Raw genomic sequence first — 18,202 nt, 5'->3', positions numbered from 1 at the left:
GTCCGTCAGCAGCTACACCGGGTGTGACAGCATCTTATATGCACACCGGATATAGTTTGCAGGGACCAAATCCTTAAGTAAATTATACACTGGAGGTGCAGATGCCAAACTTGAGACCATACATACATTTTTCTTAGGAGACATTTTTGGTCTCTTGACATTACATGCTGTACAATTTTTAGTTTACCAATATATTAGTCTGGGGCATGCACATCTTCAGGTATAATTAGTAGGTCTTTTATTTTTTTAACACTGGCAACCATTTACTGATTAACTTTTTAGATTTAACAGATTTCCTAACATTTGGTTCTTTACAGGGCTTACATTTATAGGACCAAGGTGTTTGACTAATTGGACATAGTGTATCATCTGGTGGGTTACAATGTTTACAATTTGGACATGCCCAGTACGGATACCCTTTGGTTTTCTTGGGACCTTTACGTTTCATTGTTTCCTGTCTTGTTGTGTCTGCATCTTTTTAGTCATCCAATTAGGGACAGTTGTTTCTGAATTTGGTCTACCTCTTCTAACTCTTTTTTATACTGAAGTAATTCAGCCATGTCAATCCACAACTCAAGCCTATGCTCCAGTTTATTATTCTTTACATATCTTCCATAGGTTACTTTAATTTGTTTCAACCTATCCGGGTCCAGAGTGCCATCAGTAGTCACTTCTGCCCATTGAAACAATCGTCTCATACCCTTCAAGCATTGCTCACCATGTACATTCTTCATAGTGTCCATGGCACTCCGAGGTGCTTCATCCGAAGGATAAGTATTTGTATTTCCCATTCTTATGGCCAGTAAGTATTTAAAATCCGGGAAATATCAGTAGCCTGGATCTAACGGATCCTCAGAGATATAACTGTGAGGAAAATTGCCTGGAACAGAGGTGATTTGTAACCAATTTTTACCTATGTCACTATCCTTTGGAATGAAATGACATCCCATCAATATGAACACATCATCTGGGTTTTTTCTATTTTCCCAAACCCCTTCTTCTGCAGAGTACACTACTGCTTTTAAAACAAATGGATGTTCCTCCCCTAACTTATGTATGATTGCTATGCAGACACCATCCTAACAGGACATTTAACTTGCATTCATTGCTCGCACCAGTCTGTGGTTACAGCTCACGGAAGAGAGAGAGAAAAAAAAGTTTTAAATGACTTTCGTTCCTGATTTTTTTTCTTAACTCTGTACGCTATAATTTTTAAAGCGACAGGACGTGCTTTTATGGTACTAACAAGGTATGCAAGTCAGATGCAATGATATTCTACTGTGAGACAACTTAGACTCTTATACTGCTCTGAACCTTCCAATTCAGACAGTATATCTGACCAATCATTTCCAATATTTCTTACTTTAAGAATAAAATGACAACCTATTGGTACAAAAATGTTAAACCCCTCTTCCCACGGTTCAGAGAATAAGGGTGATTCTCCAGGATTACAAATATAATGTAAATAAAATTTCTGATTGTGGTGTGCCTTTACTAAGAGTACTACACACTTACAAAGGGGGACATGTCTGTTTCATAACTCTGACTTATTTCTAGAGTCCTTTTACAATATCCTACACATATAGACTGCAGTAACACAAACTTAACCTACGTTCTAATTCTCAATATAAGACAAAACAAGACAGTGGTTGCAGCAACATCCAGTTTAACAACCCATCAGTTGGTTATATGCAGACACACTCTAAATACTCAGAATCCATTTACTCCCACATTCATTCATTCTTACGCCTTTATAACACATATAAGCACATATAAGCAAGAGAATAGAAGGAAAATGAGAAAATCAACCTGCTTACTGAGTGAACTTTGTGCACGCTATCCCGATCCCTGTCTCCCAGCGGAACAGATTGGACAGTTAACGGGAATGAGAGTCTACAGAGAAATATCTCTACGTACCATGTATGGGTTTTGAGTCTCAGTCCAGGAACCGTCCGCCCAGTCGTCCGCTGTTCAACAGGTGATGTGGGATCTCGGATTCGGAACCTCTATATTGATAAAGATAGCCCCAGGAAAGGGCACCCCTTGCTTAACCAAGTTCAAGCACGCATTCAATCAGTCAGCATCAGGTTCATACACGGCTGCAGCCAGTGACCAGTCAACAAAATAACCTTTGTAATAACTAGCCACACGTGTGGAAAGTGGAAAGTAATAGAGCAGAGAGAGCTTTATTTCCTACCAGCAGTACATATTAAAGTGATACAAATTAACATATGGTGTCGTCGATTCCTGACACGAAGCTTAATCCTATTGGCTAATAAAACTCCTATCTTATACGTAATATATTTGCCAACGTCTATATTTTTTATACTGTATGTGCTTTTAAATGGGTTAGTTAGGGGAATTTTGCTAAAAGTGAGACATGCTATGTCTAGTTATGTTTTCACACCTTCCATACCGCAAACTACTGGACACCTGTGAAGCCTATATGTCTAGCTGCTGACATTTATATTTTACTCAGAAAAGTAATAAAAATAGATCATAAGAAGGTTTCAATATAGTTCACTCAAAGTGCAACGCCTTGCAGTTCTTTTCAATATCAACTCTGATCTGATAAACAATTATAAACAGCTTAGCAATATGGAGTCTATGAACAAAGATGGTTTCCATCTTTATCAAGAGCAACAGAGCGTAAGGATGACGCAGAGGAAGGGGTCACTGTGGGATCTTGCCGAAAAGATAAGTAATGTTGAATATCACTGGCATATTTGTTAGTATTACTCTGGTACTAACAAAATTATGGGCTGGCAATAAGCATTGTTATTAAATTGCCCATAGTCAGCATGTTTCCTGCAACAAAATACTATAATCTGTATAAATGTAGTGTTGCATGGCTTTATAGCAAGGGAGCAATCTGAAACGTATCCTTATGTTTATAATATATGGTATTCACTTTTGTGTTCTTATATCTTTAATATACAAATAATACATGACTAAAGATCACCTCCTTTAACCATAGTTAGACCCATGAACAATTAACATAAACAGGAATAGGCCACAATTATCGAAAATTTTAAAGACAGAAGACATACAAGGAAAATCATTGCCAAACGGTCACATAAACCAGCATTGCAGAGGTCATGCTCAAAACTTACTACACAACTCTAACGGGTCTTTGGGGTCATTCAGACCTGAATGCAGCCACGCATCTGTGCGCAGTGGCTGCATTCAGGGGGTCTGCACACGCGCACAGGCCGACCCTACACATTGCGGCCGCATCCCAGAAGGACATCACACACAGTCGCTCCGATTAAAAAAATGTCAGCAGACCGCTTGACAGGCCAGGGGCCAACCTTAACTCGATGCATCTACATTGTAATTACAAACGCATCGGGAGTCTGCCCGTCACACATGCTGGGCGGCCTTGCCCTGTACTGGGTGGCCCCCAGCATGTGAGGAGATGGACACAGATCTGGCTGTGTATACAGCAATCTGCGTCCATCTCTGAATAATGTCCTATGTACTAAGCCTTGGAGAGAGATAAAGTGGACTGAGATAAAGTACCAGCCAATCAGTTCCTAATTGCCATGTTACAGGCTGGGTTTGAAAAATGGCTAAAGGTAAGGGCGCACAAGCCAAAGTACACATAAATATATTAATGTCAGGACCCCCGGAAAAATGATTGATTTAATTATATTCCAAAATTATCAAAGAATGGGGGGTGCTACCATGGACACAAAAAACAACATAGTCGCAAAGTTCAAGAGAAGGAAGAAACCTAGGTTTCATAGCATATGTGAAAATGACTTACTCTGTGTTATAATTGTACCAAATACTTTATCATGGATCATGTGTAAATATACCTAGACCCACAGCTTAGGCATATCTGGTGCGTATCTGCCCCACAGTGGTAGGAATAGAAAGTGTTGAACATACAGAAATTATATATGCATTTCCCATAATTCTTGGTATCAATGCAGTCTGGTCACAATGGAAATATAAATGTTAATACCGTCCTAGACTCTTGAATCTGGTTACCAAATAGAGAATTTGCATAATATATATTCCATTCTTTTATACCAATTAACTCCATTCATAAGGAGTGTACTTATTCTTATTTAATTTAAACACTTCTCTCCCTCAGTGTACTAGCCTAACCTGAGACTTGGGAACTATCCATTATCCTCCATTTCAAATGGTACAAAAATAGATATAATATGTACATGGGAAAAAGCCCAAATTATGCCATTGAATTTATATGATTTCAGCTCCATAGGTGGACTAAGGCTCAAATAAATAAATATATATATATATATATTTAAATTATCACTTGAGCATCTATCCACATAAGACCTAATAAGTGGGCTCGAGCACTTATTAATCTGTCATAAATACAGAATTGCCCCCTGTGGCCAATTATTCTAGCTGTGAGGTCAAAAGATCAGGGTATATGACACTTTATGAGGATTTTGGGGACTCCGCCCATCTGGGTGTATAATAAGATACATAATTGTACGTGAACGAGAGGAACCCATAAGATCCTACTGATCCAATTATTGTTAACATCTTTAGGAGATTATACTGTGCCTGAGATCAAATATTGTATCTTAATATATAGGCCCTTTTCTCCTTTTACTTCTTGAAATATTTAGAGAAATATCTTATAGTCATTTTACATATAGCTATTCATTTTAATACACATTTTCATTCTTTTTGTTCACACTTTCAATATTTTTAAACTCAATTTTCGCTTTTTATGAATATTTCTTATTCAGTATACTAATAAAAGTTATATTTTAGCTATTGTATAATTCTTTGTGCACCACATTGAGGACACTTTCTTCCTTCTCTTGAACTTTGCGACCATGGGTTTGAAAAATGACAGGAGCTTCCACTTTTTAACTCTCTCTGACACATAGATCCCTAAGTCCAGGTAGTTTTAGAAGGGTTTATACTACACTGGAATGAATTCCTTTCAGGACTGCCTCGAAGCTAGAATCTGGAAAACTCTCCCAATAGCAATTAATAACACAATTAATAGCACTATTCCCATAGTGAGTTGCTGACATCTCAGTATGCAGAACACATCCACCATGCCCCCTATCCTCAACTGTCACCTAAGAACTTATTTAATCCTAATATTGGCCTCTTCTACCCAACAAACACAAAGCCCTCTATACCGCCTCCTAGAATGCTAGTTAAAAATGTTAATTCTGATTGGGACAGGTGCACCACATATTGTCTATTTAAACTGAGGACGAGGCCCTCAATATTCAAATGTCTGTGACATAATACATACTGTATGTCCAGTATAATTTACCACATTTTTACCACATCTTTACAAATGTTATGAGAAAGAATCTCAACATAGTCTTACATGGTCTAGCTTGTCACTTAACATAGACTAATATACAACATATAAATTTATACTGACAGAAACAGGCCCAAACCCAGTGACAGCTCAAGAGGGTGAGCATATGAATACAATTTATACCTATCAGATTTTATTCTGTGTAATTCACAAATAGAGGCACCATACAAACCTATCAGAGCAGGACAGGGTTCAGTATGATTTCCCTATGGGCAGGAGGTGTCGGTCAGAATACTGACAAAGTCCATCAGAATCCCGACAGTGCTCCATTTAGCCCCCTCACCTGTTCCCTACCCTAACCCTAACCCTCCCTTGTGGGTGCCTAACCCTAACCCTCCCCGCTTGGTGCCTAACCCTAACCCTCCCCGCTTGGTGCCTAACACTTACCCTCCCTTCCCTGCTGCCTAAACCAAGTGCCTAACCCTAACCTTCTCATCCCTGAACCATAACCATAATCCCCCTTCTAATGCCTAAACCTAACCACCCTATGGCGGGAGAAGAACTGGTATTCTGGGCATAGGTATTTAGATGCGGGGATCCTGAGTCCTATCGGCATTTAGATGCCGGTGTTCTTGCTGCAGATGGGATTTTGACATCAGTATTTCGAGCACCCGCATCCCATCAATCGGGAAGCTGACTGTATCCCAGACAGGCCGATTTATATAATATAAAAAAAAGACTCTACATCTACTTAAGGTAGCAGTATCCAAGTACTGAAAAGGTGCTGGCAAAGAAATGGAATTAGCAGGTCTATAAAATATAAACTAGGGTCTGTATCATCATTTATATCACCCTTGTCGACAGGAGAGGTGATTAATGATACTGAATACTCTAGCATCTTTTTGGGAACCTCTCCCAAGTCATGAAAGACAGTCATAAATCTATTTCTTTAGGGGCTAAGAAGAAAACAAATAGGGTTTTATCTTAACGTCCCTCAAAACAATTAAATAAAATATCAAGTAAAGGACTTTAAGTGCCTCTATCTCCCCAACCCTGGCACCTACAAAGATGGAGGAATCCTTGTTTAAATGAGATAAATCCCCTCTTTCAAAATATGTGCACTAGTGTTGGACTGGCCCCAGTGCCAGATTAAGGTCCTGATGGGCCTGGAGCTGAAATGTATAAATGGCCTACTGTGCGCCGCCACAGGGAGTGTGACCAGTATGGGGGGGGTGTGACTACTGATATGGGGGGGGGGGGGTCTGTGCCGTGGGGCACAAAAAAAATTAACTATGGATTATTAATAAAATAACATTTATGTTATTGAGGTTAGTAATATTCTGGGAACAAAAAAAAGTCCAAATTGCGTGATTTTAGCAGATAAGAACCACTTGGCCCATCGCATCTGCCCACTGCACTACCATCATATGCTAAACATCTTTGGCGGCATTAGATCCACTGGCCAGGGGCAAATTCAGGATTTGTAAGAAAACGTTTCTGTGTTTATATTTTATATAAAATATATATATATACTGTATATATATATATATATATATATATATATATATATATATGGAAAAAAAGGGGGGATAGGCGTATCAGCGACTTACAGTGTCTAATATATTGATATAAATATGAAGAATATTCCAGGATACGGTTTAGAAAAAAAGGTAACAAAATATTTATTTATACAATTTAAAACATAATGATGGGATAAGAATATAGAATATAAAAGCTTGATAATACCAAAAGAATAGATAAAAAATATATAATTAAGCTAGAACCCTGAATCACATAAAATCAGTAAAAACAATATTGTACTGATAAAAGATATTTTAGGATAAGAGAATGATGCTTATCTTTAAAAACGGAGAGTCAGTAGAGGTACACCCAACGCGTTTCGTCCATCAGACTTCATCTATTTTTTTATCCCATCATTATGTTTTAAATTGTATAAATAAATATTTTGTTACCTTTTTTTCTAAACCGTATCCTGGAATATTCTTCATATTTAAATCACTATATTAGACACTGTAAGTCGCTGATACCCCTATCCCCCCTTTTTTTCCACATTTTAACTCTAAAGGCAGCTTATCCCTGCCGAGTATTTAGGGGTTAGCTGACACCTTATATTATTAAAAGGAGTGTCTTGAACCAAAGTATTATACTATAATAAGCTATCTGCTCACATACACCTGTGGCGCCATACTCCCACTACCCAATCCATATATGTGTATATATATATATATATATATATATATATATCCAATACGGCAGGCAGCACTCAGTCTTGTACTTAGCTGTAAGTATGCATAAATACCCTGTGGGGTGTGCTTTATTGTGACGTTTCGGGGACTTCTCCCTTTCTTCAGACAAAACAATGTGTCAATCAGTGACCTTAAATAGGCAGTCACAATAAAGAACACCCTACGGGGTATTTATGCATACTTACAGCTAAGTACAAGTCTCTGAGTGCCGCCTGCCGTATTGGATATTCATATTATCGGGGACTGCACCCCAGAGGAGGGCACCGGAGCCGGTTATTGCATGGCTGGAGTGCCGGAAAAAATAGCTTATTATATATATATATATATATATATATATATATACACACACACACATGGGTAATCCGCAGCACACGGTCAGGAATACAAGCAAAGATAGCAGAAGTACTGCAACGTTTCAACATTTATTATATCGTCATCAGGCACATTAACAAACAAACATACAACTGACCTTATATCCCATTTCACCCACATGGCGAGGACCGCGTCCGGAAACAGAGGGATGGCGCCAATGTATGACTTCATCACCACCCGTCCATTGCTAGGACCACAAGCCAAACAAAACAATTAAAAGCATGAATAAAAACACAGCTAGGGGGTATATGCAGAAGCAATCTACTGTACATAACATATTATAATATAGATAACATTATACTACAAAGTAGCACCTCAAAGAGTAACATAATAAGATATACAATTCATACATGCAGGTATGCCAGAATATTCATTCAAACCCCTCGGTGACAGGGTTTGTAGGCGGTAAATCCACGGAGCCTCACATTTCAATAGTTTAGAAGCACGGTCACCCCTCCTTAAATTAACCGGTATATGATCAATGATCATATACCGTAACGTAGCCAAACTGTGACCCGCCTGCATATAATGACGGGCCATCGGTTGGTCGCTATGATTGGTGGAAATAGCTTGTCGTATTGCATATCTGTGTGTGGCCATACGTTCTCGCAGGGTGCGTTCAGTTTTCCCTACATAACTGAGTACGCAGGGACAAGTAATAAGATACACAATGTAGCGTGTAGTACATGACACGCAATGTTTAATATAAAACTTCTTACCACTATATGGATGGCAAAAACTGTCGCCCACAACAACAGAGCGACAGGTAGCGCAATCCAGACAGCGGTAGCAGCCATTTTTACAGTTAAGAAAACTTTTAGCAGTCTGCGGCTGCTGAATGCCTGTGACGTCTGTACGCATAACAATATCTCTGATGTTACAGCCACGAGAATAACAATTCATAACTCTAGTCTCGGAAAGGTTGCTCCATCAGACTGGACTATGGGCCACAATTTCTTGCTAATGTTCGCTATTGCTAACATTGATAAACAGATTGTTAATTTCTTACAAAGAGGCTATGAATTGTGTCATTTAAATAAAGCTAAAGAGAGGGCATTGCGTATTCCACGTTCTAAATTATTGCAACCTAAAAAGAAGGGACACGTGGATTCTGTCATGCCATGGGTTAATCATTTTAACCCTTTTAGTGGTACCATCAGTCAGATTAGCAAGAAATTGTGGCCCATAGGGGGTAATTCCAAGTTGATCGCAGCAGGAACTTTGTTAGCAAATGGGCAAAACCATGTGCACTGCAGGTGGGGCAGATTTAACATGTGCAGAGAGAGTTAGATTTGGGTGTGGTGTGTTCAATCTGCAATCTAATTTGCAGTGTAAAAATAAAGCAGCCAGTATTTACCCTGCACAGAAACAAAATAACCCTCCCAAATCTAACTCTTTCTGCACATGTTATATCTGCCTTCCCTGCAGTGCATATGGTTTTGCCCATTTGCTAACAAAATTCCTGTTGCAATCAATTTGGAATTACCCCCATAGTCCAGTCTGATGGAGTTTTAAACCTTTCCGAGACTAGAGTTATGAATTGTTATTCTCGTGGCTGTAACATCAGAGATATTGTTATGCGTACAGACGTCACAGGCATTCAGCAGCCGCAGACTGCTAAAAGTTTTCTTAATCGTAAAAATGGCTGCTACCGCTGTCTGGATTGCGCTACCTGTCGCTCTGTTGTTGTGGGCGACAGTTTTTACCATCCATATAGTGGTAAGAAGTTTTATATTAAACATTGCGTGTCATGTACTACACGCTACATTGTGTATCTTATTACTTGTTCCTGCGTACTCAGTTATGTAGGGAAAACTGAACGCACCCTGCGAGAACGTATGGCCACACACAGGTATGCAATACGACAAGCTATTTCCACCAATCATAGCGACCAACCGGTGGCCCGTCATTATATGCAGGCGGGTCACAGTTTGGCTACGTTATGGTATATGATCATTGATCATATACCGGTTAATTTAAGGAGGGGTGACCGTGCTTCTAAACTATTGAAATGTGAGGCTCCGTGGATTTACCGCCTACAAACCCTGTCACCGAGGGGTTTGAATGAATATTCTGGCATATCTGCATATATTTGAATTGTATATCTTATTATGTTACTCTTTGAGGTGCTACTTTGTAGTATAATGTTATCTATATTATAATATGTTATGTACAGTAGATTGCTTCTGCATATACCCTCTAGCTGTGTTTTTATTCATGCTTTTAATTGTTTTGTTTGGCTTCTGGTCCTAGCAACGGACGGGTGGTGATGACGTCATACATTGGCGCCGTCCCTCTGTTTCCGGACACGGTCCTCGCCATGTGGGTGAAATGGGATATAAGGTTTGTTAATGTGCCCGATGACGATATAATAAATATCGAAACGTTGCAGTACTTCTGCTATCTTTGCTTGTATTACTGACCGTGTGCTGCGGATTACCCATGTGTATATACTGGATTTCGGCTTGAAATACCTACTGCGGGCACCGGGACTATCATTTATTTCACTGGGAGTGCTTTCCTTCTGTATGCTTTCATATATATATATATATTTATATATATATATATATATATCGATCCCAACCCGATTACAGTATGTGTATAGCTACAGTGTGGGTGCACACACCTCCTACCTAGTTACTGAAGTTCTGTCTTGCCAACAGTAGATGTGGAGGATGAAAGTACAGAGCCGTAGTTACTTTGCAGTGCTGCTGGATGGATTTCCTGTTCTGCAGTCAGGGCTCTTGCAAGGAAACCTGGTGATGAGCGCCTTCTCCTTTCCAGCCATTGGGGTTTTCTGCAGGCAGGACTCCTCTCCCGACAGGCTAGTAAATCGCGGGCATAATGCCGCGGAGGGGGCGTGGCCTAATACCGCGAGTGGGCGGGGCTTCAATGTTTACAAATATATAAAAAAAACTAATTGCTCCGTTGGGTACCCTGCGTGTGCCACGGACCGGCGCTGCAGCATGGGGTTCAAGGGTAGAGGGGAGGGGGGGTGTTATTGATGCCGGAGTGGGCGGTCCCTAGGTTACAGCAGGCTGTAGTAGCAGGAATTAATTTTTTCCTGTTTACTTCAGCAAAAACATCTACAGAACCTGTGGGCCTATTTTGGATGCTGGGCCTGGAGCTGCAGCTCCATTAGCCCCATTGTTAATCCGGCCCTGACTGGCCCACAAGGTTACAGGGGAAATCTCTTATTGGCCCCATTGTATGAGGGCTATCCCCTGCTCTAGGGGTCAGGTTTCAGACTCAGCACGCAAATTATACATTGTTACTGTATTAGTGGATCAGTTCCCTTGCAGAGCAGGACCGCAAATGAACCTGGGTGCTTGGTTCACTTCTATAGAAACCACACTAAGATTCGCCCTGCTGCCAAAGTGCGTGGTCCCCCCATCACATGTACAGGGCAGTGATCACCATCATGAGTTATTATATGGGTTAGGTAAAAAAATCCTGGCATGAGAATCCCAGGGTTACGACAGTCGCCTCCCGACAGTATAGATCCAGACGGATTCCAGTAAGCATTTAAACCCTGCCCCCAATGCTGATACTAAGTATTGTGTGTTTTTTTTTGTGTGTGTGTTTGTAAGTGGCGCTACTGGGGGCACAACTACAGGGGGCACAGCTACAGGGGGCAAAGCTACAGGAGGCACAACTACTGGGGCATAACTACTGGGGGGTAAATATTGAATATTCTGCAATACGGAATTTTTTGAGTGAGAGTGAGATAGTGAAACCTTTATATTCTGATGTCTCACTATACACACACTTTGTTGAATACACAGTTATTAATAATATTGCATTTAAATGACCTTCAGGCTGTGTCTATAAGGTGTATATGAAACATAAATGCATCCTGTGCTTAGACCTGGGTCCCATCGCCATGATATCTCATTATGGTATGCAATTATTCCAAAATATGGAAAAATCTGATATCCAAAATACTTCTAGTCCCAAGCATTTTGGAAAATAGATACTCCACCTGCATATATATATATATATATATATATATATGTAGTATATACCACCTTAGTGAGCTGTACATAGGTAGGGCACCCCAATAAGAACTTAATTAGGTCTAGTAAACATGAAATATATGCCATTCTAAATAAAAATTCAACTGATTTCTTACCACTGGGATTACAGTTGTAGTTTAGTGAATGGGTGTAGAGCTACAATGCCATTCCACACACTAGCAGGAACTGTGTTTATTATATTAAAGCCACAGCTAACAAGAGGAGGGGACAGCGTTGTATGCTACCAATCAGTTTTACTGGCAGGAGGTTGAATCTTCTGTAGTTTGCATAGAAGCGAAACCCATGGTCATCAGTGGTCCTGCTCCACCAGGTAACTTTCCCACTAATAAAATAACAAAGTATAATTCAACTGCACAGTCTGAAATCTGACACCTAGAGGAGGTCCTCAGGCAGTGTGGCCCACCAGGGAATTTCCCCATACTCTATGGCCCAGTCCGAGCCTGACTATATTTATTATTGCTTATCAGAAGTTGGAGAATTCACTAAGAAAGTAAATATTTTTGCATTGCTTGTAAACATACTGCATGATATTAGTCTTCATAAACAATTTAGAAATACAAGTCTTATATATTATAAAACTGTAACTGTGTATATATTCTTGATCTTTCCCAACATGCCTTTCTGTGTTACAGGGAGAAAAGGGGGATTCAGGTCTTCCTGGTTTGCCTGGAAAAAAGGTATTCTACCCGCATAGCAGCTACCCGCTATTCCAACCCTACAGTTCCATATAATATATATATATATATGCATACACTCTATGTGTGTGAGTGTGTGTGAGTGTGTGTGTGTGTGTGTGTGTGTGTGTGTGTGTATATAATAATAATAATAATAATAATAAAAAAATAATAATAAAAAGGAGAGGTGGCACTCGGGTACTTTTAGTCAAGTATATAGTGTATTAGACACACATGTTAAGAACCAATGTTTCTGTGCCACTCACGCCCCTTTGTCAAGGTCTCACCTTGACAAAGGGGCGCAAGTGGCCCTAAAACGTTGGTTCTTAACGTGTGTCTAATACGCTATACAAGTGACTAAAAGTCTCCAAGTGCCACCTTTTTTTTTTATTGTTGCTGCTGGAGGGCGCCAGATCACCCTATCCATCACAGGGGAGTGCCGTCCATTCACCACAAGTATGTATATGTATATATATATATATATATATATACTCATAGGGACTTGTGAATCACAAGACACTGTGGCCACAGGGTTTGTCAGTCAGGAGTTTCCAGCATAGTTTGTGAAGATACTCCCTCTTAAGCTCGCACCTTGAAAAAGGTGAGGGAGTATCTAGAGTTAAAGACCACACAGCGAACATACTGGTTATCCTTTATTGTCATCATTTTAAACACATCTTGTGAACACTATATGAGGAATTTTATGTGAAAACTGTATTTGTTTTAACATGTGTTATTAAAACAATCATTTACTAATTGGCCTTGGGCCTCTTGTTTGGGTGACCATCTTGGTGAGGGGTGTCCGTTACAGGTTCCCAGATACAAATCTTCTCCAGTATTCAATTCTGACTTATGGAAACAACACTGGAAGAATCATTGTAGATACAGTCTTATTTAGCACACTTGGGAAACTGTTTTTTATTAATAATATATATATATATATATATATATATATATATATATATATATATACTCATAGGGACTTCTGAATCACAAGACACTGCGGCCACAGCCTATATAGCATGAATGTAAAATTACAGGTGGCGGGGAGCTCCATGCCCTTTGCCATCATAGGTCACAGTTGTAGTGAAGGGGAGAAGTTGACTTGCAAGATTTACTGTAAAAGAGCCCTAAGCAGAGGGTAGGCAATTATGCTCTGGATATGGTAAAGTATGTTGTTACAGAGAATGTTGCATTCCTCAGCAGCCTCCTGCACAGCATCCTGTGAGGGGTCCAGCTCACAGAGGGCTCCATGTAGAAGTGACAAGCACTGACCCAGTGGGTACTTCCACAGGGATTCAGCGCTGAGGCTGCCTGGGTGAGCCTAGGGCTGTAGTATGTGAGGGGGCCAGCTGGGAGGGAGATATCAGAGGCACCAAAAGGAACACAGTCACTGGAGCCGGGTGGAGAGGCTAGATGGGCTCTGGAAGCAACAGAGAGAAAAGATTCGGTGGTGAGGAGCACTAACAAAGAGGTCTGCCATCTTGTGTACATGGGCAATTCCATGAGAAGATTAGAGGGGCTATATACAATAATAGTATCATAACTCATAACCTCAAATAACATAACCAAACTGGAAAATAGAGGAAGCCTAATGCATCCTAAGTTTTGCCACTTGACTGAGTGTTATTTTTATGATCATTTTATAATATTACCAATTATATTATTGATATATTATTATATCTGGCGTGTCCCAGAATCAGTAAATACATGAGATTTTGTATGTTGTTGCCTATTTCCCATGGACACTCCCTGATTATTGATGATGACTATTGAGACTCCAGATATAAAGTAGCAGTTTTCATTAACAGCACTGCACAGGATATATCCCACCCCAGGCAGAGTCAGATTATAGAAAGTAACAATTTAATTTTGCTATTTCAGAACTTCTTTTTTATTATACAGGGTGATCAAGGTCTACCTGGGAAACAAGGACAAGAAGGACGTGCTGGAAATGTGGTTTGTACTGTTAATCATTTTCCTACTTTTAACTTATGTGGATCACATGATAAAGTGCTAGCATAGGTAATAAGTCCGGGTATAAATAAAGTGAGGCATCGCTTCTTCCAAGCCATTTAAAAAAAAAAAAAAATGCTGTTACCGTTCTATAATTCCTAGACAGCAATGACAATCCTGGCAGCACTACGTCTCTTTTGGTAGTTATGAGAGGGACATAAAATACTAAAAACAATGTTTCCAAATTGAGAAGATAAAGTACATTTAAGGCAAAGTATTTAGGTATCACATAGCAATCATTTTATCACTAGTCTTACAAATTAGGGTTCTATTTATCAAGGCTGCTAATTATTTTACAATTTTCTTTTTGGGTATTTTATAAGAAAAAGTTACCAGGGCAGCTGAGAAATGTGTAGTTGGCCAGCAGTGACAAGTAGTCTTCCCTTATGCCAGTAGAGTTAGGCTCCAGAGAGCACATGCATGAGCCCAGGGCTGCCATCAGAAATTGTGGGGCCAGGGACTGACAAAATAGACAGGGCCCCTCCCTCCTAAAAAATATTTTACAAGATTCTGCCACACTGCTCCATCTCTATGTGATGACATTGTGACGTTACATATAGGTGGAGTGTTGCGGACCTACACGAACGGTTCACAGAGAGCTGATGTGCATAATTCTGCTGTTGATTCACAGACTGGTGCAGCTCTACAGGTATTGGCGATAGGAGCCAGGGGTGGGTACCCCTCTCTGTAAGGGCCCGGGACACCAGACCCCACAGTCCCCCCCTGATGGCTGCCCTGCATGAGCCGAGTTATCATCTCCTTCATGTGGAATTGAACTCAGGGCCCTTCTTATGTTTCTAGTTCCGGATTCAAAAGCAAAAATACAGAAATCAAGTTTGGTAAAACACAAAATAAGTGAAAAATAGAAAGAAAAACAATCTAAAAAGGAGTATAAACAAAATAAAAGGTAAATATGCTTAATTTTAAAATAAAGTATTTTCCTAGGCTAAAAACCCAACTAATAACATTCTGATATGGCATTAGGTATGGGAGGACAGCCAGTGAAGCGTTACAGAATGCTGCTGCTTGCAAGACCAGTCACAAGGAGGGGTTTTAGGCAGGATTAGGGCTTTCTGCTTTGATATATACATCTCTATGAATTAATCAACTGCTGGTAACCAATTCACACACATAATTCTTTCCTATTTCATTTGTGATTGCTGTAGCTTTCAGTAGTACACCAATTAGCATATTATATGCTCTCTTGCACAGAGAAATCTACAATATACAGTATATTCAGATTCTGTTGCTATATGGCTTAGTGATGCTGTATTTAAGCAACCATGAACATCAAAGTAGCAGTGAAATGTATATCATAGACATGGACTATCAAAAGCCCAAGTTATTCAGTATTGATTGAATTTATCAAGATGACAGAGATCATCTTTATAATGATTTTAAATAAAATATAATTTTATTGATCAAATCATGTTATTGGCCCTGTTTAAAGGTGATGTCTACAACTAATTGTTCCATATCACCTCTTTAAAATATATACTAAATAACCAAATGACTCAGTTGTAAAAAGCAAACTGACCGTCACTCTTCATTAATTCTTATTCTTAAAACCAGAGTATGTAAAAACGGTTAAATGTGAATGACTGCTGTTTTTTTTGGATGTGTTTATTCTGTCTGGGTATAGAAACATTTATGCTGCTGCCTTACAGCATATTGATTAAAGGTCTCTGGCAGTACACTGATCTGTGTTTCCATTGATAATCCCAATACATCTACAAACATCGTTTAAAGACAATCTATAAAAGTAAAAACATTCCTGGAAAACAGCCTCTTATACTGTATGTTCAGGAAATGACTTATATGTGTACTATATATATATTAATTCTCTCTAAAATTGCTGCACTGATGCACCTGCCTCCTCTAGCAATTACCTAGCTAGGGAACTGCTTAGATACTATGTAGAGTAGTGGTTACTACTACCTCTACAGGGGTGCAGCCACTACGATACTACTGTAGGAGGAGAGGCGAAAAACAAATCTGAATAAAGTCTTTGAATCACGCTGAGCATCATAACAACATTTGTGGAATGGCCAAGGAATGGCAGGTCACCTTCCAAGGCCCCTACTAACCTCTCTGAGGAGCACAGTCTTAGCCTCTTCTGGGCATGCTTAGTCACTGGCATATCCAGTATCGGTGCATGGTGTACAGTGCATAAGAGCTCTGTAAGGAGGCCCCATGCCAGCCCCTTGACTTGTGAGCTTAGCATACACCTATAGGACACCCATAATACCTATAAGACACCCATAATATCAGTCAGAAGTACCATAGTATTATAAATATATGATTTGTAATCAAGAATAAAGTTAAAAGCAAGGTGAACAAAATGTCTGAAAGTTGTATTAATGTAATAGCTTTAATCTTGTCAAAAAGTACATATGCAGTACTATATATTTATATGTCTGCTTTACTTCAGTACAAATATCTGCTTGTTTTTGATACAGGCTGAGTATCCCCTATGCAAAATTCTAAAATCCAAAATGATCCAAAATCCAATTTTTTTTGAGTGCCGGCTTGGATATTGACACCTTTACTTTCTGATGGTTCAATGTTAGCAAACTTTGTTTCTTGAACAAACCTATTAAAAATATAATATAAAATTACCTTAATAATTTACCATGTGTATAAGGTGTATTTGAAACATAAAAGCATTTTGGGGGATATTCAATTGTTTGAAAAGTCAGTTGGGTGTCTGTTTTATTTTTCCTAATAGACAGGAAAAAACAGACACCCAACCGACTTTTCAAACATTTGAATTCCCCCCTTTGTGTTTAGACATGGTCCCATCCCCAAGATATCTTATTATGATAAGCAAACACTTCTAGTCCCAAGCATTTCAGACAACTGTGACTCAACTTGTTTTGTGTTTTCTGGTATTTTTTTCATTTTAATAACACTGCTATGATAATGGTATAATAAATATCTTTGCCTGTCAATAGGAGTCATCCACTCCAGGACAAAGTACTGTTTTTCTTTTATTGCTGAATTGAAAGACATTTAATTTGAAATAAGTAAGGCTATAGAACATATTTTACTAACATTCAGCTCGCTTATTAATAAGCGAGTAACCAAATCTTCCATATATACTGTACATTGGACTTACAACCTTTACAATGTATCAGAGTGTTATGAATTGCATTGAGACAATGTATTTCATTCATAAGTATCAATAACTATCATTGCAGTTCAGAGCAGCATTTTACCTGAAACGACATAGTTTGAAATTAGAAAAAGTTGAATCTTTGTGAACTTTTTATATTTTGAGCATCTACTGCTTGCCTGATTCAAACAAACAGTGGTGCTGTTAGTTCCTTTCCTTTCGAAGTTCCCATACTTGCAACTGCTGTTGTGTTAAAAAGGGCAGTCTTAGTTGGAGCATCACATCATATAGGGATATTCAATTAGGCGCCGTTATTGCCATAAAAAATCCCAGTGGCTCAGAATCAATTGATTTTCTCAGCGGTTGCAGAATGAATAGATTTTCCCTGCATGCGGAAACCCGATTTTGCCATTTTCTCACTGACTTTTTAGTACAACATTGGGGATTCACAT

At 39.2% G+C, this 18,202-nt stretch overlaps 1 protein-coding gene across 4 annotated transcripts in view; it reads left to right on the top strand.

Annotated features, from left to right (window-relative positions):
• The window catches only part of COL15A1 (collagen type XV alpha 1 chain), a 596,673-nt gene that overhangs the window by 398,234 nt on the left and 180,237 nt on the right, over positions 1–18,202 (top strand). For all 4 annotated transcript variants that reach the window (XM_063922777.1, XM_063922778.1, XM_063922776.1 and 1 more), the window contains 2 exons: positions 12,578–12,622; positions 14,525–14,578. In XM_063922777.1, the coding sequence (XP_063778847.1) occupies positions 12,578–12,622; positions 14,525–14,578 (99 nt within the window). The remainder of the gene's footprint in view (positions 1–12,577; positions 12,623–14,524; positions 14,579–18,202) is intronic.

The sequence above is a fragment of the Pseudophryne corroboree genome, chromosome 5 (assembly GCF_028390025.1).
Source record: "Pseudophryne corroboree isolate aPseCor3 chromosome 5, aPseCor3.hap2, whole genome shotgun sequence".
In the NCBI taxonomy this organism is placed as follows: domain Eukaryota; kingdom Metazoa; phylum Chordata; class Amphibia; order Anura; family Myobatrachidae; genus Pseudophryne; species Pseudophryne corroboree.
This window is presented reverse-complemented; position numbering and strand designations above follow the sequence as displayed.